The following is a 26,768-nucleotide window of genomic DNA, read 5'->3' as shown; positions in this document are numbered from 1 at the left end:
TATCTGAGGGAAGCCTACTGGAATTCCTTCACAGGAACTGTAGTGATAGGACAAGGAGTAGTAATGGGTACAAACTGAAAAACGGGAAATTTAAGGCTGAATATTAGGAAGAAATTCTTTACTGTGAAGGTGGGAAGACAGAGAAATAGGTTGCTCAGGGAAGCAGTGGATGCCACAACCCTGGCAGTGTCCAAGGCCAGGCTGGACAAGGCCTTGGGCCGTCTGGTCTAGTAGGTGTTCCTGCCCATGGCAGAGGGAGTTGAGACTAGATGATCTTTAAGGTCCTTTCCAACCCTTAACATTCTGTCATTCTGTATATTTAAATTCAAGAAGAGAACCACCAGGCACAGCAATCTGATCACAAATCTCACAGACAGCACCACTGGTGGCTGCAGCCAGCTGCGCGTTTCAGGTGTTTGGGAAGACCTGAATTAATGGATAGCCCAAGCTCCCTCACGGTACCCTGCTGTCACTTCCCAAACCCCTCGTGTGCTCCTCAAAGCCACCAGCAGCTGCCAACTGCCAGGAGCCCAGCTGGCAGTGCCCTGGACCCAGCCTCAGCACTGAGCCAGTCTCTGTCCCTTTGGCTCTGAGAGGAACCCATCAGCCTCTGCTCTCTACCTGGGGAGTTTATCAGCACCAAAATCTTTAAAATGCTTAGAGAAAGATGAGCATTTCTGCAGCAATAAAGGTAAAGGCTGGCTACCTGTAAAAATGTCAGGTATTTAGAGAAACCCTTAGGGCTTACTACTGGTTTGGCCATATTAGTTGGCTTCAATTTTCTGAAGTTAAAAAAGACCCCAACAAACCAGCAAAAAACAAACCCAAAAAACCCCAACACAACAAAAATTCACCACACCACCAAAAAACAAAACCAGATCACCATTAAGAGCAAAACTGGATGTTAAGAATCTCTAAACTTGTCATTCTTTCCTTCAATATAGAGCAGAAGGAACATCAAAATTTGAGCACAACTCTTTGTAAATCACTTAAAGTACTTCAGGCTGAAGAAAACAGGAAATCTGACATACAGCTATATTATCTCTGCTCAGGTAACATCCTAGTCTAACTCTAAGATGCCTTTCACACAAATTTACATACAGTAAACTGCTCAGGATTTTTTTTCTCAAGCCAAGCCAAACTTACCAACACAGGTAAACAAGAACATGTAGATTTTAAATACTGCCTTCATTCACAAACTGTACTTCCCCATTAGGGGAAGAGCTGGAAACAAAGACTGTGAATTGCCATGTTAGAAAAGGGTTACCTATCTCTTAAAACTATGTGCTTGATATTCTCAATATGAAAATATTTCAAGTATGATGCATCAACCCCATATATTACTTTATTTAAATAAACCAGATTTGTTGGCTACTGTTAGTTGATTTTAGTTTGTTAAAAAAGAAGCATTAATACTAAACTGAATTCAGTTTTTAAGTGCTAGGCATAATGAGACTGAATATTCATTCATCCTTGCAGTACACAAAAGTCATTCTTGTTTTCCTGAATATATAAATGCAGCATCTTTGTAAGCTCATTCAGATCAAAATACATTCATATTTCCCCCACTATGCAGTTACTCTAAAACTAATGAAAAGGCTACTTGATGAGCCTCTTCCCACATCCAGCTTCAGATAAAGATGTTAGCCCCATGCAGACAGGCACAATGAATCAGAGTACACTGTAAGCAGACAGCAGAAATAAAAGAAAACCCAACAAACAACCACTACTGAGAAACAAGCAGCAACATACCCAATCAAAGCTTAAAAATACCATCACCTGGTTAGGAGGACCTGTTTCCTTTCCTGTTTCATTAAAAACTGCCTGTTACTCCCCAGGTATAACACAGGATGCCACATGATGGCAGCAAACACCAAGCTTTAGGCTTACCTGCACAGGCTGGTCACCTGCTACTCTGAAGTCTTCAAGCTGCTGCATGTGCCATGCAGCCACGCCATAGGGCTCCTCAGCAGGCCTGCAGTCCAGGGGATTTGCCCGTAACTGCTCCTTGAGCCACATCTGAGTCCTCACTGCCGGCTGTATGGGAGCTCCGCTCACAGCCTGCTGTCCCAGCGTCGCGTATCTCTGGCCAAAAGCTTCACAGCCGCCTGCCATAGGTTTGCTTTCAGGTAAGGCACTGTAGGTCAAGTCTAAGGCATGTCTCCTACTTGGGGAATCTGAAACAAAGTCATCTTTGCTGCACGTTTCAAATTTGTATTTGCAGTCCAGTAGAGATGATCGTTTTTTCCCCATTTCTTTGTCCTCAATTTTTAGCAACTCCATGCTGTCATGCAAACAACTTGGCCCATTTGTCCTTAATTGAGGTGGCACGGCTTTGTCCGTACCAGCCCTGTATTCCACTGAATGACTACTTCCATCTTGGCTGAAGTTATTTGGTGAGCTGAGTTTAGACAAGGAGGACCATTTTCTTACAGGTCTTGTATCTTTCATGTCAAGAGAATTGTCCAGGGCTCCCTGATTTCTGCCTCCTCCTGACCGCACAAAGCTTGTACTCCATTTTGAGCCATCAGACTTGAAAGCTTCCCTGTGTTTGGAAAGTGAAGAGCTGGCACTAGACAGCATCACATGGGCAGTGGGAATAGAAACCAGTGATCGGCTGGGCTTAAATGATGATGTACCACTTGAAGTTGAATGATCTGTGAAGAGAAATTTATCATGTAAATAAGTACAACACTGAGCTCATTAACATTCATTCAGATAGGATAAAATATCAAATTCAAGGTGAAATTCAAAATGGAAGGAAAGAGGTTTCTTGACAAAATAGGGCTTTCTAGACCATTCCAAACCATGAGAATGGAAACTTAATTAAAGTGAGAGATTTTTAAGTATCTTTTGTTCAGGTGTCATGATTACAAAAAGAAAAGTGCACTAAGCACTGGAAACAGCAGCTCCAGATAGAATTCTCAGCCTGTGAGCCAAAGAAACCATTGCTCATTTCCCAGCTTTAAGCTGCCAGGCTGGATTTCTCACCCACCCCACATAATACTAAGGAGCTTCTATACCACAAATGGTAGAGGTGCTCAGGAGCCCCAAGACTGGTTCCTCTTCCATCACCCCTCTTCTCATTTTTTAAAGGCAAAACAATTCAATAAATGCACTTTGTAAAATGGCAGTGCTGGAGACAAGCCAGTTTAATAATGGTCACTTGGACAGAGTTATTCATCCCTTCTGGATCTCACCAATTTCCAAGTATGCTTCCTGTGCTGTGTTTGACTGGGAAGGAGTTAATTTCCTCCACAGTAGCTGATACGGCGCTATGTTTTGGATTTGTCCTGGAGACTGTGTTGGTGATTTAGGGATATTTTAGTGCCTGCTGAGCAGTCCTTACACATAGTCAAGGTCTTTTCTGCTTCTCACCTTCTCACCCCACCACACCAGCAAAGGTGCCGGAGGTGCACAAGGAGCTGGGAGGGGACACAGCTGGAAGAGCTGACCCCAAGTGACCAGATGGATATTCCATATCCTATGGAAGCATGCTCAGCAATAAAACTACGGGGAAGGGTGGTTTGGGGGGCTGCTGCTCAGGCAACAGTCAGCTGGTGCTGAGCAACTGTTTTCATTTGCAGCCTTTCTTGCTTCTTATTTCTCTACTACTTTCCTTACAATTTTTTTCTTCTTTTCAATTATTAAACTGTTTTTACCTCAACCCATGAGGTTTTTCACTTTTACACTTCCAATTCTTCTCCCCATCCCACCAGGCGTGGGGGCAGGAGGAGTGAGTGTCTGTATACTTACACACCCAAATACAACACCACAGAGAAAATGTGTATCAGTTTATAAGATCTTTCCCAAGTCAAAATATCAGGAACAGAGAAATCAGGAAGATGATATTCAGGAGGGAACAGCAGAACAAAGATATGAGAGGAAAAGGAGAGATTACTGGGGACTGGCTGAGAGCTCTCACACACCCACCAACATGTGCTTAGCATCACAGGCTGTGGGCAACCAGAAATAAACACCTAATTCTCTCATTAGAGGATCAGCTCCCACCAAGTCAGGTTCATGGCAGACAGACAGAATGAAATTGCTCTAATTAAAAGATTCTTTTAGTCTCCCTTTTGCCAAAAAGCAAGACAGATACAGTCTCCCTATTTCTTCTATGCTAACCTAGAGAGAACCTCTTTCTTTGAGATTTGTCAGCTACTATATGAATTCATACTGTGATAATTTAAAAGTAAAAAAAAATTGCTCTACAAGTACAACTGGCATAACCAGTTCAATGGCTACACTAGGTTAATGTGATTTGGTGAAAGCCAGAACACATTATTATTAATTAAGCATACTGTGAAAGCACGTATTTGACTCAATATACCACACCATAGAGAGGAAAAGGAAGAGAGCTTCCAACAGCGCAACAACTTTCAAAAATGGTAGCACTTCTTTTTCCATGTATCCAAATAAAAATATCCTTACCTGCAACTTGAATATTCCTCCCTATTTGGGATCAGACTTCCTTCACTTTTTGCACTTGCAGCCCAATACAAATTAATACAGTCCTACAGTCACACTCTTCATGAGAAAAATGCATTATAGCCCACAAAAGAATAAACAGTTCCTTGATTGATACCTATTTATTACATAGTTAATGCCAGGACTCCTAGAAAGGCAGCAAATCTTGCTGAAGCCCTCCTGCCTCCCAATGAGTCCCTGCCTCACCACGTACCCTCTCGTTTCAGTGCCATAAGCTCACACCACACAGTTTCTTGCTTCTACCCAGCTGCCTACTTTCATGGTAGTTACAGAACATCACTCTCTGTAAGACTTGGCAGAACTGTCAGTGCTGGTTGAAGTGGACCAAGTTTAAGAGCTATTTGTAGGGTGCTGATGGCGGCCAGAGAACACATTCAGGGGCTGTCCTGTGCAAGGCCAGGAGTGGGACTTCGACAATCCTTGTGGGTCCCTTCCAACTCAGGATACTCTCTGATTCTATGATAAAGTTAAATGGACCAGCTTGCTACCTGATTAATCATGCTGCTACTTTATGTGGAGGTAACATTTTTTGCATGCAAGACAAAAGACCTTCCTTCTTCCTTGCACTTCTTCCTTAAAAATTCTATACTGCAGAGAGAATCATTTCTATTGGCTGTTCTGTCTTGATATTGCTCAAGAGGTGGGACATGTTACAGAGAAAGACAGAAGGCCACACAACCCATTTCAAGCAGATGGAATCACAGTCTTCTGACCAAACACAACAGTGCCCACAGATACTGCAACAGCAGAGATGGTGACACTGCAGCACTATTCATTTCCAAATTGTGATATGTCCACCACATGTAACCTATTTGCCTGTGCCAGGTACAGTATCGGCCTCTTTCAGCTCTGCCTCCTGTCTTCTCTCATGGCACATCAGACACTTGCATCAGAAGCCACTACAAATTGGGTACATCTGGCTATGCTGTGTAGCAGGGGTTGCAGCTTCCCGTCCAGCCCTGCTATGGAAATAAAGATACATGGCCACCTCTGTCTGAGGATGTCAAAGCTGTGACAAGAAAGCAAGAAAGGTATGTGACCTGATGGAGCTGGAGTCTCAAACATATATATCATGAGATGGAAAGTGCAGGTTGGAGTCCTGCTTTTGGAGAATATGCAGCAGAAGAGCAGGAAGAGACTCCTGCTCTTCCCTCCTACCTTCTCAGTTAAAAGCAGGGATGGAAATGCAAAGCAGAAAGAAATGCATCTCCTCATGTACAGGTAACTCCTTATCTTGATGCTGCTGGCTTTGTAACACTCAAGAAAACTAACTTTTGTATTGAGCCTTACCTAGAAGCTGAATCTGACACAGCACAAAGTCAGTCCAGCAGCAGTCCTAGGCCTTTTTATAGCCGAAGAAAATAAGAGTATATTAGAATTCAAAAAGAACTGATCTATATTTTAGGCTATGCATATTTCTAGGACTAGAAATGTTACATCTGCAAGAGAAAGGAGAAAGAAATCCTCTACACATGTATCTATAAAACTTAAAATAATAAAATATATATAGTACTATGTAATACAGCATTTTCAGTCTAAAATAATGACTTAATGTTACCCATACATGATCTTCAAACAAAAATTAAAACCATTAATAATTGTAAATGCATTATCTCCTTCATTTATTAGAGTTATTAACATGTGGTACATTTTTATTTTTCCATTTTCTACTCTAAATTTAATTAAATTAAAAATTAATTAATTTTTAGTTAAGATTTAAACTTCTTTTCCTCACTTCCAATTCTAAACTCTTCCATCAGATTTGAATTTGGAATGCCACTTATATCCAAGTACAGCTGATGGATGTCTCTAATAATTTGTCTCAAAGAGAAACACAGTAATTTTGGCTTCAAGTTGTCCTAATTAGTCTTCCTATTAACGCTCACTGAAACATATGAGAAAATTCACACATTTTCTTAGAGCATATTGCTTAAGTCTGCCTTGCCTGCAGGCTCAGCTGGAAAGAGAACCAGTCTGCAATTCAGAAACATCCCTCAACACAAAAAGCAGGAAATTTGTAGATTTCATTGAAAATAGGAGAGAATACAGAAAGCATCATGAAACTTAAGAGACATTACTTCTTCTGTAGACACAGGAATAAGCTCCATCTGGCCAAATCCTGCCAAAGACTACTTTATTCAAGCAGCAGGTTTTTCCCTTCCATACAGGCAGGGGTAAGCAAATGCCAGTTCAGAACTGAAAGCACTCTCTCTTTGGGATTACTTGGGGTATACTTCACTCATCTGGTATTTACATGAAGATTACAAACACTCTTAAACATGGCTTGTGTGTCTCCAGAGTCTTTCAAAGCTTAAAACTGGTCTCATTATTGAAAACCGAAAGAGACAGGAGGATAAAAAAGTAGCTAGATGCTACTGGTTTTCCTTTCAGCAAAAGTAGGATTATATGACAAATTTTTCTTTTCAATTATCCTAATAACTTTTTTTGGGGCCCACCACAAAACTCCCTGGAGTACTTTTCTAACAGGCATGACATTTTAATACCTGATCCAGCACTTCCAAAGCCACATAAATAAGAGAATTGAAATACGCTATTTTAGAAACACATTACAAGATTTCTACCACATAACAGGAGCAGATGGAATAAAAAACTGAAGAACATTTCATATGGCTTTCTTACCATCTTGTGCTAAACTTCTGAAATATTTAATTACTGCTTATCTGGCATAGAAAATAATGTAATAGAGTCAATTTTGGTCTTAATAAAAAAACTAATCACAAAGAGAAAGCACAGCAGGCACTTTCTTCTGAAGGAGGGGTAGAAGAAAGAAACTTCAATATAAAGTTAATGACCACCTCCTACTCATTTGCATTTTCCTGTTCTATGCTTTTTAAATTACTGAAAGAAAAACCCCTGAAGTAATTTCTCAGGCCAGAGACACCAGCCTCATTCAGCTACTTAAAATCCTTATCTGTTGCCCAACAGTCAGTCAAAACACACAAGTCAGAAAAGGTTCACTGTAACCCTAAACAACTTCTTAAGCTGCAAAATGAAAACAGTGCTATGAGAGCTCCCATCTAAGATATACTTCTGCATGGGACAAATTCTTCACTGGTCCCAATAAGATATTATCAAACAGGAGCAGAGTAATCAGCCAATATAGTTACCCAATATTAATCAAAACCAAAATGCATTTGATACATGTGTTTATGGGATGCACATTCATCTAATGCCATTGAAAACAGAGAACCTTCCTCGTGTGAAGGACTTTGAAATTTGATATTTTATCCAGGGTATAATTAGAATGCCCTGATCATGGAGAGAAACACCAGTATTAAAAACAGCTGACCTTCTCTTCCTGTCCTCCCTTCCCGCCCACCCCCCAAAACACTAACATAGTTTATCCCAGTCCAGGAAAAGAAACTAAATTGTTCTTATTAACTAAGCAGAAGGTAAACAGGGGACGTCAAGCCTCCATTATACGCATTTAAGGTCTTGAATCTCGCTGCAGTTTAGTGAACAAAAGCTCTGACATTCATTATATGATGTCCGTTCCTCTGAACTGTTCTGTAGCTCTTAACTGCATGGACCCCAGCAACAAGCCACAGACAATTCCAGCATTCAACACAAGACTGAAGGGGCCATGAGTCTTCCATCTACCACACAAGCATGTGGCTGCTTCCCAGAAATCTCCAAAACAGTGGCTTTCAACAACAGAAGTGTCTGACTCTCCTGGGAGTTGGTTGAAACACAGTAGGATGATGTACCATGACAGCAGTATTGATGCTACATGTGTGTTGCTCCCTGCCTACCTATTCATAGACTGGACCAGCCTTAATGCAGCAGAGATAATCAGATGAGCCAAGTGAGACATTTCAAAGTGGTCAGGCAGGAGGACAGTCCTAGCAAAAAGCCCTAAGCACACTGACTCATCATTCTCTGGAAGCAAAAGCATGCCTTTCCAGGGTGCAGCAGCAGTCACAGGAATGGTTGGGGCTTGGTTGGTTTGTTGGGGTTTTTTGGTACTGTCCAGATTCTTCACCATTCTTTTTACAAGCCCTCTTCATATTCCTTCAAGTTTACTATGCCAAAATAGGAGGTGAATGAAGGAAGGAAATCTCTGCAAATAACTCTTTTCCAAAGGATAAATAAGAACATGCATCAGAGAAGGCTGTGGCAGAAGCACAGAAGGAAGCTCTGCAGACACAGCAGAGAACTGGTCAGACACTTAACAAGTTTTGTATGAGAAAGAATTCTTAAATATTGCTTGTTTATAAAATTCTGTGTTTAAACAAAAAGGAACTATAAAAGAATAACAAAAAACTTACTAGAGGCAAAACAATACTAACTAGTGCTAATTTAAAATAATATTAAATACTAAAATACTTACTGCCAGTAAACTGAGATGGTGGTGTCACATCTATGCCTTCAAAGCAGAAACAGTCATGTGGTATTCAGAAGCAAGTCCAATTAATGTCAATTGGAAAAAAGAAGGAAGTTCACTGCTTTCCACCATCACCATCACTGTACTGCCAGTATCAATCAGAACTCTTTTACATAAGATGTGGATTGCAAACTCCAAGTCAGTTCTACTTTGTTTCACATTAATTGTGTGGGATTTTCTGTTATCTACTGCGTTGCACACCAAATGAATGCAAGTTCTACCTAAAACCTCGCTAGGTTTAGAAGTTGAAGGAATTAAAAAACTATATAATTCACCAAGAATTTGAACAGTACGACACTGAATAATATGAATGTGAACTTACAAGGTTGCAGCTGAGACAGGATTTCAAAAATGTGAAGCAATTTTGTTGCTTTTAGGACTTTCCTTCAGGTCAAATACTGGTAAAGCTACTATCCCTGAGCAGTGCTACTGCAGAGAGATGGAAGAAGGAATAAATGATAGGACAGCCTCACAGGCCTCCTACAATGTAGAGAAATCAAAAAATACTACAAGGCAAGTTTAAAGGACTTTTAGTAAGTAGAGCAGAAAGCCATGCTAGTAAGAGTAAAAGCTGCACACATAAGTACCAGGATGGCATAGACACTTTATGCAAGGAAAGAAATGCAGAGGTAACGCTGAGTTCCAGCAAATGGCAAACAGCTTCTTAGACATCCTTACGAACAAAAGGAATGCTACATACATATGAACATACTTGAACAGAAACTTGCCAAACATACCCCATCTAATTTACTAAAGACCTGGCCACTTGGTATCCACCTTCATTATCCTCCTCCTCTATGGCTCATGAACTTAACATTTCCCCCATTTGTGATTTCTCATTCTTTTCCATGCCCTTCAGGCAAACACACCTTCTCCCTTGTTTGCTAGAGAGGTGATAAGGTAGCAACAATCCTACTCAGACAAGTAATGAGGACAACAGTGTCCATCTGCAAATAATATGAAAAAAGAGGAAGGGGGAAACAAATATATTCTAAAGTTTATTAAAGCTTAACACAGAAACTGTCATTGAATACAACAAAATTGTACCTCTTTACTGAGCAAAGGAAAAGTATTTACTCAAAGAAAATTACTCGTATTTCCCTATTTTGACATTATTCACATTCTGTTTTCAGCTTACCATGGGAAAGGTTGTCTTGATTCACTTAGATTTACCTGAAAATTCAGTTTTTTCCCTAGAACACAGTACTGACAAGGAACACACGCTCTAGGAGCTACTACTTAAGTTTTAGTATTTCTGGTACTGAAATACTCTTTCACAAGTCTGCTCTTTGACCAAGTCTCATGAGGTCACAGCCAACACTCACCAGCTTTGATTTATTTAAAGAGTGCTGTCCCATGCTTGAGAGGTCATCCCTGTGCATTAACATCAGGTTCCCACCACGCCTTCTGAGACAGCAGACCTGGCAAAAACCTCAGTAGTGAAGTTCTTAAGATTCTAGCAGCAAGAACACACAACTAAGTGACACAGTGGGCCACACCTTCACATGAACTCACCTTAGCACTACGAATCAATCTCTGCGTTCCACATCCCATTTCAAGTGCCAAGTTCTTAATTCCATCACTTGTCATCTAACTTAAGAGGCAATCCGAGCATCTTCCCAGAAAATTGCACAGGAGCGATCAAACCACAATCAGTGCCAAAACGAAGCACACACAGATCATACATTTTCTTCTTTCATCATGCATGATCAGTTAAAAAACCATTACACACGAGACAAGCTCTGTAGAAAGTGTTAGTTTTCTCCTATGTGCCACTGCAGCCAGATCTGAGGCCAAAGTTCCCAATACTAACTGAACTTAAAAATACATTTGGTAGAATGACCTGTCATCCAAAACACTCCTTGTTAAAAGTTCACACATTCCCTTGAAATATATAGCTGGGGGTTTTTTTGTGCAAGAAAATACTGGGTAAAATGATACACATTTTGCTTTAAAAAAATTTCTTTAAACTAGCTGTTTGGCAGTATCAATTATTATAAGACTCAATAAAATTTTACATGTATTTCAACTAACAAAGCTTAACAGAAACGTTTAACAGTACTTTGTTTTTTGCAACAGTTGACTTCAAGGAGACTGCACCAAGGCAGTGCAACAATTTTTGATAGGGGAAAACAAATACAAACTCCACAAACAGAAAAAGGCAAGTACACGTGAGTGGTACAGTAAACCTGAGGTCCTAATACTCATTAGGTATATACATGCAGAGAGGAAAAAGAAAACCCCTATGCCCCCAACATATCAGATACACACCAAGTATATCTGTCCTGCCCAAGGGATCTTAGCCTAACTGATATTTTAGGACACAAAAAAAGAGTACTGCCTATTAATATTTCTGTGAAGTGCCAATTTACCCAGCAATATCTAGGCTAATAATACTCAGATGGGGAATCCGCAACTCCAAAAGAGAAGCGTCTTCGAAAAAATTTAGTAACTTCTACTCTTGAGCCAGATCTGGGTCAACTTAGCTCACTCACATGAAACCCAGATTCAGAAGATGATGTAACAGGGGACTGTAAAGGAAAGTAGCAGTGTATAGAGGTGGGATGCTGCCACTCCAAAATGAAGTCAGACATCGGTCCTGTGCAACAAGGGCAGCTCTAATGAACAGGCACACAGTTGAAAAAGCAGCAGGCAAAACTTGTTTTACAGGAAAAGATTATTCAGCAGAGAAAAATAAATCACAGCAAAGTCAACTACTGCAAGATTCTATTCTTATTTTCCTTCCTCTACTCAGTTATTCCAGATGCCAATGTTAGAGAAATCTGAAAGTACAGATTTATTAAAAGAACAAGCGACAAATACAATACCATGGGATATTTAACTGAAGCAGAAAATATTTCACAGATTTTATCTGAGCAAATAGTCTAAAGTAAACAGCAGGTAAGCCCAAGAGCAAATTTCTACTCCATATCAGTCACTGAAAAAAAGTTATTTATGACTGCTATTGGTCCAAGCTTGCAATGGCCATCTGCTAAACTAATCTGTAAAGAAAAAGGCTAACCTAACTTACACAAAAATCTCTTTAGATGAGAAAACTGAGCATGTTAAGATAGAAGTATGTCTTAAAAGAATGAACTCATTTTTACCAGAATACAATAAACCTTTTGATTTTATATTTTGCCTCTTTAACCAAGGATATCACAAACCCACGGCCAAACATAATAGCGATTTCTAGAAGTACAACAGAATAAAGAATGCTCTGAACAACCATTTTCAAAAAGTTAAACTTTCCCAGCAGTAAGTGCCACACACACAAAAAAATGCCCCATCCTCAGTACAGCACCTGAGAGAAAACTGTGCTACAGGATGTTCACAGGCTGCTGGGGAGTACATGTGAGTTACATGCAGCTGGCCACCACAAAATAGTCAAAAACATTATGCATGCAATATGGATGCTCAATGCAAAAGAGCACAAGCCAAGCAAAAGAGAAATTTGTATCCCATAGCATCTATCTTCTCCAGCCATCTAGAGCTATTTTTAAGAAACAGTTATATAACTAAGTAGAACAATTTTTAGATTAATGGGCTCTATTTTCACCCCCCCAGATAAGAGGATAAAGCAATATTCCAGAACAGCAGTCACGCAAACATGCAACTTGATTTCGTTGAAATAAAAGTATGAGTGAGAACCTATACTGCCACAGGGAATTTCTTTTGTGGTTGGTTGTCTCATTTTTCACAAGTGTAGATCTTAACTTGCATTTGCCCTTTTATGAAGGTCATCTACAGCTTCCAATTCCATTTTCCAACAACAAGCACTTAACAGTGAAGACATGAAGAAATCAAATATCCCCCCAGGACCTTCTTTAAAAGTAATGGCTAAAAGGGAAAAATACTCTGGATGTCACAATGTATCTGTTCTCCTTCCTTTCTGTATCTGCAAGATACCAATACCCACGCCACAAATACCATCTACTTCAACAGCCTCCAGATACCCCCTCTCGCTGGCATTACTTTTTCATCCCCAGCTAGGAATGACTCAAAAAAACTGGAGTAACTTAACCCATCAGAACAGAAATCCATCCCTGCCCTCCAGAGGGGGATAATTCAAGGTATTTTTGTTCTCTGTAAGAGAACACCCAGTACCAGGTACATACCTACCCCTTCCTATACCAAGACAAATGCAAGTTGTGCTTTCTCAGTCTCCACAGGAAACTTATTTATCCCAACTCTCTAACCTACCTCTGTTGCCATCTCCTACAACAGGATTCCCTGATTAGCTAGGCTGACACCTTTCAGCAGCAAAACTACCTCACCTAAGACGTGAAGGGCAAAGGACGTGCACGTGAAGACTCACACAAGGAGAGTTAAGAGATCCCCTCTAACACAAGGGACCAGAGCAAAACCTGAGGGCTCCCAAAGAGCACGGTCATTCCAGAGAGTTAAAACTCTGTGGTTGACCAAGGTGTGCATCAATACCTCACATTTTCTTCATAACTACAGGTAGAAACAGAGCCCTCAATTCAATGTCAAGTAACTTTAGAAGGTTAAATCCCACTTTCAAGGAGACTGGAGTTTCTGGCTGTGTTTTTGAGATAATTATCAACTAATGACAGTTTAATCCCTGTTCCTACTAAGACTGTCTTTATATTGAAATAAATCATTAAAAATTAATACTAAAATATTTAGATTCAACTGGTACCTGTTCTGCACACCACAGAGCAGTGGATCTCTTGGTTCACAGCCCACCAGGAATAGCTCTAACAGGACCAGCACCCTCCAGTTTTACACCAGGCTATGCAAGTGGGGAAGACAGAACGTGCCTTCATTTTTTCTCCCAGTCCCACACTTCAACCTCATTTCTTCCACTGGTCTCCCCCAGCTGAGCCTTGCACACAGTAGTCATCCTCCTCACTTACTTCTGTATTCTCACTTTGGGACCTCCAGCCTGAATCCATAATCATAGAACAGAATCATTTAAGTTGGAAAAGACCTTCATGATCATTGAGTCCAACCATTAACCTGGCACTAACAAGTCCCACACTAAAACCATGGCCTCAAGCACCACATCTGCATGTTATCTTTTGAAAACCGCCCGGGATGGTGACTCAAACACTTCCCGGGGCAGTCTGTTCCAATATTTGACAGCCCTTTAACTGGTAACTCTTCCAAGTATCACACAGACTTCTGTACAATTAGAACACATGTACATTACCCAGATGGAAAAAGAAATCCTTTTACAGGCAGCAGCAGGTGCTGTGGGCAGCCACAGCAGCGAGGCTGCCATGGGCCCAGTGAGGCAGGAGGATACTGCTTGATGGCTTTCACTGCTTCACAGCAAGACTGTCCCTGTCTGACTCCTTCCTCCTGCTGCAGACCAAGGTCAGGCCAGGTCGCCAAGCGCAGCCAGCCTGCCTTGCTGCAGCACTGCCACTGCTGCGCACCTCTTGGAAGCACTTAATGGGCGACAAGCAATTTACTTAATACACTTTGGGAAGGCCCATATCAAACAGTAATCCCTTCCAAGGGCCAGAAATCATCCCCAGCAATCCCAAAAATTCAACTGTTGCCTCAAGAATAACTTAACTCACTGGGACGAAGTCTCTCCCCTTCAGATGCTGCTCCCCAAATGGTAAGAGATGGTAATATGTTAACAGTAGCTAATATTCAACTGGAGTAGGTCTGTTGCAGACCTAGCAGCCTACATAATTACTTAACAAGATTTGGGAAAAACCGCAATATTTAAATACAATATTGGAAAAAAAAGAAAACAAAAAGAAAACAAATGTTAGTAAAACCCCATGAAGTAAATACAGAAAGAAGTAAAATACAATGTTGCCGAAGTAGCTTTAGCCCTCTATTTTCTAACATTTATATTCTTAGCTTTGCTACTCTAACCTTTATTTACCATACAATAATCTCACCTTCCCTTAAAGTTTCTTGGACACATCAGAGGGCTTTGATAACAAATTAACAGCCTACTCCACATGTAGGTCACCATCTGGAACCCAGCTCAGGTCACAGAGGATTAACTTTAAATTGGATTTTAGCACAGCTCTATATCCTACAGAAGAAGTCACTTTTTATACTCGAAAAATTAAGCGCCATTATCCGCACTTTCCAAATGAAGAACAGGAGACAAACTCTTACAACAACTAGTCTAATGTCACTTAGTAAACTTTACCTGCTTCCTCCCACTGCTCTCCTCCCACTGCTCTTTACACTAAGCAGTACTGACTACCCTGGTTACCTTTTAAAATTTCACAAATTCAAGAAAAACTATGTAGTAATAAAGTCAGGGGAAAGGAGGATAAGACCCACATGGAATCCTCAGCATTTTCCTATAGCAACGTTCCTACTACTACCAGAAATATTTCTGAAAGCAACAGCAGCAACAAGAAGATATGGAAGTTACTGGATTCCATCCCACAAAACTCATTACAGGATAATAAACAGATGTGGAAAGCCCTTTGCTTTTGTGCACCATCTGGCTTTCACCATTTTGACTCCAACTTTTAACATTATCTTTTCCAGGCACACTTGTGAAGCCATGATACTAAGACTATTAATAACATAGAGTTGTTCCAATTCTAATACACAATTTACCTACAACACAAAACAAAGGAGAGGCATTCACAGTTCTGTACTGCCCATAAACAAGTCTTCTTCCAGGACCCCCAACCTTCACACACTCTGAGGACTTAACTGCAGAGGTTTTTTGGAGGACAGTTAATAGTTTGAGCAAATGTGAAATATTACACAGGTAAAATTAGGAGTGTTAATTCTGAGGGTGTATTTAGAACCAAATCTCACACTCCTTGGAGGATTTCTGTATTGCAAAAAACAAGCCTCCACTCCAGAAGGGAGTATTACTTCCTTATACGTCCACCATCAAAGAAGCTGTGAAGGACAGTTTTAAAGGCTGGAGGAAAAAAACCCCAAACTTCATGCACACATTAATTCTTAGGAGTGTTTTTTTCACCTGCTAGAAGTTTGTCTGTAACATAATGACAGTTACACACTATTAAAATGAACCTGTATGTCACTTTCTTTTAGAAGTATCTTGAAAATTAAAGGTCATTTGTGCCCTTTGACAAGACTGGCTGAAAGATCTGATTTTAACTATAACCAATGCTTAAATAAACTGAGACTGAATCAGGAGAGAAATGCATAATGACCAGTAGAGTCTTTTATCCCAGCTTTCCTAACGAAAATATTTAGCTTTGTAAATAATTTCTAAAATAAATTTTTAAAAAATTAACAGCAGTTTAGAATTTCCCCATTCTTTCACTGGCAATCCATTTCTAAAGTTGTTTTTTCTCCCCCACTTCCTATGCCAGAGAAAAGATAGAGTTTAGTGCCCAGACATTACAAGTCTAGAAAATTTTATGATTAGCACACTAATTAAATGAAAGCAATAAATCCAACTAAATCATAAAAGCAAGAAAATGTAAGTAATTAATTATGAAAAATGCTTTAACAGAATGTTTCTCATCCTGAAAGACCAGAAGTTCCTTTGCCAAATTGTATATATGTCAGGCACCATTTGGTCCACTGAATTCATCCTCCCTGGAATGAAACGCACTCGTTATGAATTATATCAGCAGCCATAGATTAAAGGACTTGATCTACTGCAGATAACAGAACCCTAACCCAACTCCAACTTGCATATGTGAGATGATTTCTGTAGTCATTTAAGATACAACATGCTAAAGTATTCAAAACAAAAAGAAGGCACTACACACACACACACAAAAAGAAGTCCTTCCTAGGTGCAAGTTTTGGGATTTGATCACCATAATTCTAGAAATCAATGTGGCATCTCAATTCCCAACCGTAAGATTTACCTGGCACCTGAATGGGATGCTGGTTCACTGCCAACACACCTCCCTGAATAGCCACAGAATCTCCAGCACTATTGCACACAGCCCATCATGCTTACACAAAGCATAACACATGACATAAAAACTGTGGTTATTTTAAGTGCTACTACCTGCATTGCCACCTGGTTTTAGACTTTATTTCAACAGAAGAGTGGTTCACTGTTTATAGACAACAAGCTTGAACACAAACAAACTGAATTACATTTTCCTTCAGAGGGTTTAGTGATCATTTCTCTCTGCTCCCCAGGAAAATTGGAAGACAGAGTTTGTATGTCCTTTTTGTTTTCTGATGTGCACAGTTAAAAGTACAGAGCAAGAGGTGGGAGAGCAGAAAATGTTTCAATTGCTGACTTCGATAATGGAAAGAATTTAGTGTTTATAAATTTATTTCCAGTTGTTGGCTCACACATTTGGGCATTTACAGTGCTTATCACTATGGCATCCAAGCACATTAGCAGTGCTCTGATCCCCACAAAAAAACCAAAACAAAATTGTTTCTTCTCCACTCTCCAGCCTATTAAGAAACACCTCAGTTAAGGTATTACTAGGAGAGCACATTCCAGAAATTAAAAACAGAACTCTTTTCAAAAGGTACACTCAATTTCAGATCTTATTTTTTGATTGGAACAAACATGGACCAAACAAAGTCTGTCATAAAAGTTGGTGCGGTAAACTTGAGACCCGATCTCTCGCTCTGAAATTAAGTCGGTTCCATAACAACTAGCTCAGAAAGTCTGAATTGCATACTTACAGGAAGCATTTGAATTTTTAAAAAAATTAAAAAATTAAATCTGTCTAATTATGTTAATAGCTGAAGTCATCTTCCACCCCAGAGAAACACAAGACAGCAATTTTGTGCAATGCGGTATCCACAGTGTTCTTCGGGGTTACCCAATAGCACCAGTAAATCCCTAACATAGCAAACTGTAATGGCATTCAGCCCACATCCTAGCTACCAGGATGAAATCTGAAACTCTGCAAAGGGTAGCAATTTTAGAAGCTACACACAGATCTTCACATCCCCACTCAAGTGGTGCAAGGTTATTGATGTGCTTCAGCTTCAGAAGAGAGGTCAACACAAATGATTTTTCATAATCAAAACTACCATGCTTCACCTTGCACAGAATATTTTTATAACCACACACTGCTAAATTCCCTTTTGCATCTTGGGCTAACACTTACAGGCAAGTTAGACATGATTACAATATTGAAATAATGAAGCAGTGGAAACAACTGTATCAATAACAATTATAAACACTGAATGCAAGAACAGCTTCTTAACAGAAAAATCATAATATCTCTATTTACCCTATCTTTTGTAATGCACATTATTTTTAGATTTTAATTTATATTCTCAGTTATTAAGGCCAAAAACACTAATGATGTTGGACAAACAAGCATGGTAACTGTTATGTGCGTACATATATATATATATAGAGAGAGAGAGATATCCACATAGAAACTCTTGTATAATGCATATGAATAAATCTGTTTATATAAGCACGTGTAATAAAATAAACTGATTTAACCAGCCTTACAAATCAGCAAGCTTCAGAAGAAAAGGAAAAAAAAAGAATCCATGCTTCTCCAAGTCTGGTATCAGACCTCTGAAACACAGAACTCCATGTATATCCTGCTCCATCAAGTCCCACACTTACTTCTCAACAGCTGGAATAACACCCACCCATGTAAGCACCAATCTAATTAACATTCTTTAATTTTTACAGTAAATTAAGGGTATACTATTCTCATGGGAGTACAGTACTCCCAGAACCATTTAAACATGAACTTCTGGCAGTAAGTCACATGTATTATTAATTCTACTAGACTATGCTACCTGCCAGAACTAACTAAAGTAAATATTCATATATAGCCATAATATTCCTACCTACTTTCAAATTCCCATTTCATTCCAAAACTTTAGAAGTATATAATTAATAGACTCTGAATTTTTCACATTCCTCACCTCCTTCCAAAAGAATCCATTACAATTTCCATTACGGATTAAATAAATGCTAATTTCCATTAAAAAATTAAATTCTACTCATGGGTAAACACAAACCTTCAATTTTTGTTATGCACTCATCATGTCTACACATATACCACATCCTTGTATTCCACAAGAGTCTGGTTACATCACTTACTGATATCAGTCTTAACATGTACAAAAACAATACAACTATTCCAGACCTCATTTCACAAAGGAAAGCAAGGAAAAAAATCATCAGGAACAGAAGGAAGAAAATACTACTGCACTATCTCATAAAGATATTCTAAGAGCTGAAATACTACCAGTATAAATCATGGACTGTTCCTTCTCTTATTTATATAACATACTGCTCTTTTTAAGTGAAGACCCAGGGCTACAAGAATTGAGCCATTTGGAACAGCAGAAGTTACAGACTCTAAAACAGGAAATTTGGCCAGAATTACCTTTTTTTTTGGGGGGTGGGGGGGAATGGACAACAGGGACTGACACTGAAATAATAGAAAAGCAACAAACTGGAGCAGTTGTGTACGTAAAACTAACCCATTTGGACCTCCTGTACTGAAGTCCTCTGTCACGCTCTCTTCAGTGTCAACTAGTAAGATCATGTGAATACCTGATCAAGGTGAGTAAGATTTCATGTAAAGGCCTGAATGTGGAAAGCATATCTATCCTGTGGGCTGCTTGAAGTCAAACTTGTTTTCCCCCCTCTTCTCCCTGAACTCCACTAGGAGAGAGAAGATGGAGGAGTAACAAGATCTGAAAAGGAATACTGAACCTGGGGACATCGACATCAATTGAAAGGAGTGAGAAAGTAACCTAAGATCCCATTCAGACCATGTGTTCCAGGGAGAGCACGCTTCCAGTTTTACAGAAGCCATGAATCATTTCACTCAGAACCTTTCAGAAGCTGCATTAGACAACAGACATCCAAGCAACCGCCACAAAAAATTGAGCTATTTTCACAGAATCAGAGAATGGCTTGGGTTTAAAGGGCCTCAAAGATGATCTTGTTCCAATCCCTCTGAAGTGTGTTTTCTTCACATGGGATTTTTTTTTGATCATGAGCATTTTTTCTCCTTGTCTAAATAGGGCAAAATAGTAAAAAGCAAAAATTCTGCACATCTTATTTGAATTCCCAACAGTCTCTAAAATTTTTTCAACGAGACTTCTTTTGGCTATTAAGATTTCTCTAACACATGAGGAGAACCACAACCCCATTATGGATGCCCTAGCGAATCCAATTCCCTTTCTATGCACTCTGAACATATTTTTAGTTCAATTTTCTAGCTGAGCTAATTAAAATTAAAACCTTGCCATCACTCTCAACAGCAAAGTATGACTGCATGCAGACGGCTGATGCAATGAGAAAGAAAGGGGTACTTTTAACCATATCACCTCTCTAAAGAAAAGCTTACTCCAGGAATACCTCTCACCCAGTTAAAAAGTGTTTGTTTCTTTAGAATTTATGTAAGATAGAACAATAAACTATAATCCTGTCCCAAATCTCTAGGTGCTCCTACAGAATAAAACTTACAAACAGGAAAACTGAAAACCTCTTGCCACTTCATACAATAAATGTCATTGTTTACATCAACCAAGAAAGACTATTCTATTTTTGAAAATACAAAATATTTTTAGCCTTTGACACAGATAGACTAATCCCTGATGGAAAAAGGTTGTGCCACTAAGAGTTTATCATAATTATACAACTTAAGAAAAATGCACATAATACAGTCTTCTGATTCACCGACATCAAGACTAAAATCATCCTGTATGCTTAAGAATAGCAGCCCAAACACAGGGACACATTCAATGAAAGATGTTTAAACTCTGTTTTATAGCCTTCAGACTTGCCAAAACCTACAGCAGATAATACAAAGTAGTACACAGTTTTGGCCAGAAGAAAAACCCAAAATGGTAACAACCCACTCCCACTCCACCACACCCCCTTCCCCCCAAAAATACATAAATGTCAGGTAGTTAAATTAGTTAAATTTATTTGCCACACTGTTCCTGGTAGTAGCAGACAAAATAAGGGCCAACAATTGAAAAACTACAGCTTGGTAGGTTCAGGCTGGACATCAGAGAAAAATCCTTCACAAGGACATCTTATTGTAACACTGGAACAGGTTATTCAAAGAGGTTGAGGTACCTGGGAAGGTTTTCAAGAATCAGCAAGACAAAGTCAGGGCTGACCTGGTCTCGTGTCGGTGATGATCCTGCTCTGAGCATAGGGCTGGAAACAGAGACCTCCTGCAGTCTTTTCCAAACCACATTTCTATAATTCAATAGCATGAAAATACCCAGCACAAATTCTTTCTCAAGGAGGCTAAAATTCTTATTAATTTTGCATTAAAAACATCTGAACTAAACCATTTGCTTCCTATCTTCCCATGAGCTAGGCAGTGCCATTTAAATTACCAAGTACGAGTTGAGTTGCAAGGAGCCAATCTACAACCAGGTAGAATTTGACACTAGCATTCAGGACCGGGTGTGTCATTTATTTAAGAGATGACTGCCATGTCACACCTGTATTATTATCTGGCAAGATGAAAGCAAATTTTTTTCCACTTCCATCCCTTTTTCAGGGCCATACCGCCAAAGGCAGTATGCTGTGATCTCAAAATGGGAATGTAATTTCTTCCGGGACACTAAGCTCATTGGGAAAAAAACCCCAGGAACCTCTGCAATCCATTCAATTTGTTAGCAACATCCTAATATAAACTTTCTGTTCAATGCCGTAAGAGTTTAAAAAAAAATAATCCAGTCATATTGAGGAACAAGGCACGAATTGTAATGTAAGAACAGTTAACAAGGAGGGAGATACTAATTTATGTTTATGTCATTCAGAAATGTAATTAATTCCTTGCAAACATATTTCATTGCTACCACTTTTTCTATTACAAGGATTAAGCACCAGGAAGAACAGCAGCACAGAGAACAGGGAAGAAAAGAGGGTGCAATTCCTGAACATCACAGGAATTCTGGAAACTACCTAGGGAGAAATTGACATAAAATTAGAGAAGTTACTCCTGTATATTTTCTGGTTTTCATTGTTATTACAAGAAACTTAGAAAAAGCTGCAAAGAGGACTGATGTCAGAGACATTTTTTGCATTAGAGGTAATAGAACACTGCATTTTTTCCTGCCAATCATCCTTCTGCCTTTAAGGACAGACTTCATTTTATTCCTACATAGACACCTATGTTGCCTTCTGGGTTTTTTCTGATCTTGCTACTTAATAGACATTTTAAAAACAATATACACATACACAGAAAATACTGTTTAGATGTATATAAACAACATTTCCTACTTAGGATGCCTCAGAAGTGTTTTTCTGCAGAAAAAGCTTGAGTATTCACTACAGAGCTATTCGTTGCATAAGTTGTATTTACTTATATAAGCTGAATTAGGCATAAACTTTTTTAACCTATTGTACAGGATAACTATACTAGAAGAACATGCTCCAGGGGCAAAGAAGTGACCTCTCTGTAGCTGACAACACTTCTACAAGGCTGACTTTCACAACTGCTGCTGACACAAATGCAGTCATTGTCATAGCAAAATCTTAGCTTTCAGCCCTCTAAGAGGAAGGAAACAAAAACCCCAAGAGATTTCTTTTACCATGCTTCACATTGGGAAAAACACACACCAGTTTTCCTTCTAAATTTGATGGGGTAAGAAGCATTTAAGATGGTAAAAAGGAAAAAAAAAAGCACAGGTATAAAAATAATCTTTGCTTTTAAAAAAAACCAATCACACTTCTCCAAGGAATTTAACATATCAGAAGCAACAAACTTGCACATATTCTGCCTGAAAAAAAACAGGCCAGCTATTAACAACTACCACTCAAGTGAGGTTACTGCAAACAAATACCCCATGAGCACACAGGCAAGCGTTTTTGAGCCTTTACCCCCTTGCCCCTCCATTACCAGTCCCCACTATTCAAACTGTTTCATTCTACCCCAAACCTGGGCTAACTAATCAGACTTGTCATTTGCTGCGTATTTCTCACTTCCTCTTACAGATACCTAATTCCCCTAACGTGAAGAAAGTCAGAGATGAAGGAAGTGAGATGGAGTAACCATGCTTCATGCACAAGTGGTCTCTGCACATTGTTCTTCCTCTCTGCTGCTTTTATACTGCCAAAACTGATGTAAAAACTCCATGTGACTTATCACAGAAGCTCACAGAAACACAAGCAAAGCCCTGAAAAAGGTTCTCTGTAACAGTGAGCTTTTATGTTCTACTTCAAAGGGTACTTTTACAGAAATTACTTATTATCAGTACACTGAAATCATTGCTAAAATAAAGGATGACATTAAATACATTAACTGGACTTTACACTAAAAGAAAGTTTAATCTGTGCGTACATTATAGTAGAAACAGGTCTGCTGAGTAATGACTAATAGCAAAGTATAAGCCCTCCAGAAATGGGTAGTCTTGTAACACTGTTAAAAAAACCAGAGTTTTACAAACTCTTCTAGGGGGAATATAACCAGTCTTCTCTGCCAAGCCCCAGGCTAGAACTCCAGGCAGTAGCAACAAGTTTTTTCTGGCTACAAGGAACTTGCAGCCTACATCCCAAATGCCTACAGTCTGTCACTAAGTGCACTATTCTGTCCATAGTGGAAAGGATTAAAAATGAGTCCTGTGATTTCTTCAGATAAGGCTGCAAAGGCTACTTGAATACGTACATTAAGTACTGACTAGCTACAGAATGTTTCTGGTGTTCACAGAAAAAGTCTAAGGCTACAACTGTTCCTCTCCATTGCTCTTCTGAAACTGATCTCACTCCTGCTCCCCTTGAGCTACAGAGCTGTTGAATGCTGGCCAGAGAGTTTTCTTTGACATTATAGTAGCAAGGAAAAGTGAAAAGTCCTCCCTGAAATCCCACAACAAAGAATGCATAATGATTGGCATGCCCAGGTCTCATTACATTAACCTAAATATAGGTGAGATAATTGTATGATGTTCCTTGTTTTCTCATCAGAATGCCAGATACCTACCACCAAAAATACAGATAACAGGACATTAAAAACAACTACCTGATATTTCACCTAAGCATGATGCAAATGACATGGAAAAAGAGGCAGAAATTGTACAGTGGCCGGGAGAGAGGTAATTTCCTTCACAGCAGCCCCTATGGTGCTGTGTTTTGGTAACATAGCACTGTCTCAGCTTTTGCTGAGAAGCACTTACACAGCACCACGGCCTCTGCCACCCCAGTGAGGGGTGCACAAGAGGTTGGGAGAGGACACAGCTGGGACAGCTGACCTGAAATACCGAAGAGATTCCATACTATATAATGTCATGCTCAGCAATGAAACTGAGGGGCAGGTTTTTTCCAAAGTATTTGTTGCTCAGAGACTGGCTAGGCATCAGTCTCCTGATGGTGCTTTTACATCACAACGTTCATTTGCTTTTTTTTTTTCATTATTAAACTGTCTTTATCTCAACCCTGAAGTTTGGGGGTTTTTTTCTTGTTTTTTGCTCTTCTGATCCTCTCCCCCATCCCACCATCCTATACATTCTGGTACAACTCAATGACATAGCTCCAAAATATGTACGACAGAAATAACTTTTCGCACAGTAACCAAGTGAATGCCACTAAATTCTAAGTAAGCAGAACTTATTTTCACTGAGTTATTTCCAATTAGAACAACAGAAGTAATTTTTCTGAAAAACAACTACTGATGTTAGCTGAAGGCAAAATGCACCAAGTTCACTGCGCAGAACACTCCCACTAGCCAGAGGAAAATCCTGCTGGCATTTTTTATGTGAGGAAAACTGAGCATACTGTGAGGGCTTGTTCCTATGGAGAAACTATCACAAAAGAAGGCAAAGCATGAAGTTAAAGCAGCAGCTGTTTCTCTCTGCAGAACATTCATATATGAAACTAATAAGTGCCTTTAGTTTAGTTCAAGCCAGCTTCAAATTCAGAGTACCCAAGTTCACACGGAGTACGTCACTGTCACTTGAAGCAATTTTTCCATCTTATTTTAGTGGAAAAATTCTTTCCTAATCGTTAAATCCTGGGAATAGTCTACTAGAATCTGAAACAGCCCTTTCTTTTTTTTTTTAAATCCTAAAACCCCCCAAAAATAAACAGCCAAACTCTAAGCATTAATATTTATATTCCCATCACCTATACAGACGCTTCATTCTAGCAAGCAATGGTAATATCACTTACAAGGACTAGAGTCTAACACAGGCTTAAGTGAAGTGCACATTTCTGATTGTCAGGGTAGATAATATCCAAGGAACACAATAACTCTGACTCACAGAGGGCTGGACACTGCTTCATAACATGAGACTTGGCAAGCACAGAGGAAGGAAATGAGGAAAAATGCCTCAAAGATAATTATTTTCTACCCTCCAAATAATCAAGTTACTTCACCAAATATATGCCAATACTTGCCAGGATCCAAGGGCATAGAGATTAACCTCAACTCAATTAAGATCAAGAACTTCTCTGAACATAAATCATCTTCCAAAATCACAGAACACAGCAGACAGTGACCACTGCCAGCAATCAAGATCTAGGATCCTTGTGCTATTGCACTTTTGTGATACCCAAACTGACAGCACAATCTACATGCTTGACCTACACATTGTGAGTTCCGTTATCTCTAGCAGCAGAAGAAAACCCCTCAAGATACTTCATAATTAGGTTTTGCCTCCTGAAATTCTGTTCAGCCTTTCACTGTATTGAATAGTTATATTTATTAACTTTTCTGTTTCTCCTTAATTAAAAAAAAAAAAAAAAAAAAGGGCGCTAGAATACCGTGCTTGGGACCTGCTGGAAGAAAGAGTGCTTAAAACAGCAAAACCAAATAACTTTGATGCTGGCTTTACCATGTTCCCAATTCAGTTCAATTCAACTGAAGTAATCAGGGTTTTTTAATCCCTTAAAAAGAAAATACATTCCCTTAAAAATGGTAGGCAAGAGACTACTCTGGGTCTCATAGCATTAAAACAAGTTTCTATTTTATCAGCTAAGTGTTCCAGAGAAGTTGTAGGAGGATTGTTAAAAAAGGAGGTTTATTAAAGTAAACTAGCAGAACATCAACTCCTAAAAAAGTAACTCTGATTCTCTGCATCCAATCTCTCTTCCATTCTATGAATTTTCACGCCATTAATTTGCAACCAGAAATGTTAAATCATGAACTGCATGTCAAAATAAGGGAGAAAGATCTGCTTTATAAGGCACTTTCCGCTGCACAACAAGTTTATCTGATGAAGGAAACTGTTTTGGTCTGCAAGAATCATGGGCCTTGTATCTTACCACATCAGTATCTAGTTCTTGTCCCTCCCGTCCAAAAGGCAAAACTCAGAATATGCTCAATGGAAAGAGCTCTTCTGGCATCTACTGACCATTTAATTTCTGCCAAGTCCCTGATTCTGTAATTAGGTAACCCAAATAAAAACAGTCTCAAAAACACTTAAAATATACACTTCATATTTCTTCTGTAAGTGGCACTGAAAGAACAGTTATACAGAGGTATCACAATGGTAATTACAAATGAAGTCCAAAAGCTCATGTGAATCCAGAACAACTTACTGACAGGAAACAAATAAAAACCCCAAACACATTAACTGTAGTTTAAACAGAGATAAAACACCTTTTAATCTTTAAGAGCACTCTGAATCGAGTGTCAGATCTACCCAAACTAGCATCCCCACATTTAGGGTTTATAAATTTCTCTCCTCAGCTCCCACAGTGCACATCAACATCGTGCAATTTCAACAGTGAAACTCCACTGCTTATTTCATTTCCTCATTTTCCTGCCTTTGCACAACATAATATACAATCAATTGTACACATTTTAACATAAAAGGTTTCTTTCTCCTGTCTTTGCCAAAACCCATCTCCCCTCCAAATCACGCAGGTTTGAGTCAAACACTGGAGGTACTTGTCACTATTCTTTAAACCCTGCATTTTCAAAAAGAATGAATGCTCCTGAAATTAGTATGAGTAAGAAGATGAATTTGAAAGAACATTTAAGATAGGACGAAAAAATTCCAGTAAAAATAT

General features: G+C 39.2%; 1 protein-coding gene across 2 annotated transcripts in view; it reads right to left on the bottom strand.

The window, feature by feature from the left end:
- CEP85L (centrosomal protein 85 like) overlaps nt 1–26,768 on the bottom strand; it is a 139,708-nt gene that overhangs the window by 60,817 nt on the left and 52,123 nt on the right. For both annotated transcript variants that reach the window (XM_010402484.4, XM_039568412.1), the window contains exon 3: nt 1,891–2,657. In XM_010402484.4, coding sequence (XP_010400786.1) covers nt 1,891–2,657 — 767 coding nt within the window. The remainder of the gene's footprint in view (nt 1–1,890; nt 2,658–26,768) is intronic.

Source organism: Corvus cornix, chromosome 3, assembly GCF_000738735.6.
Source record: "Corvus cornix cornix isolate S_Up_H32 chromosome 3, ASM73873v5, whole genome shotgun sequence".
NCBI lineage: Eukaryota > Metazoa > Chordata > Aves > Passeriformes > Corvidae > Corvus > Corvus cornix.
This window is presented reverse-complemented; position numbering and strand designations above follow the sequence as displayed.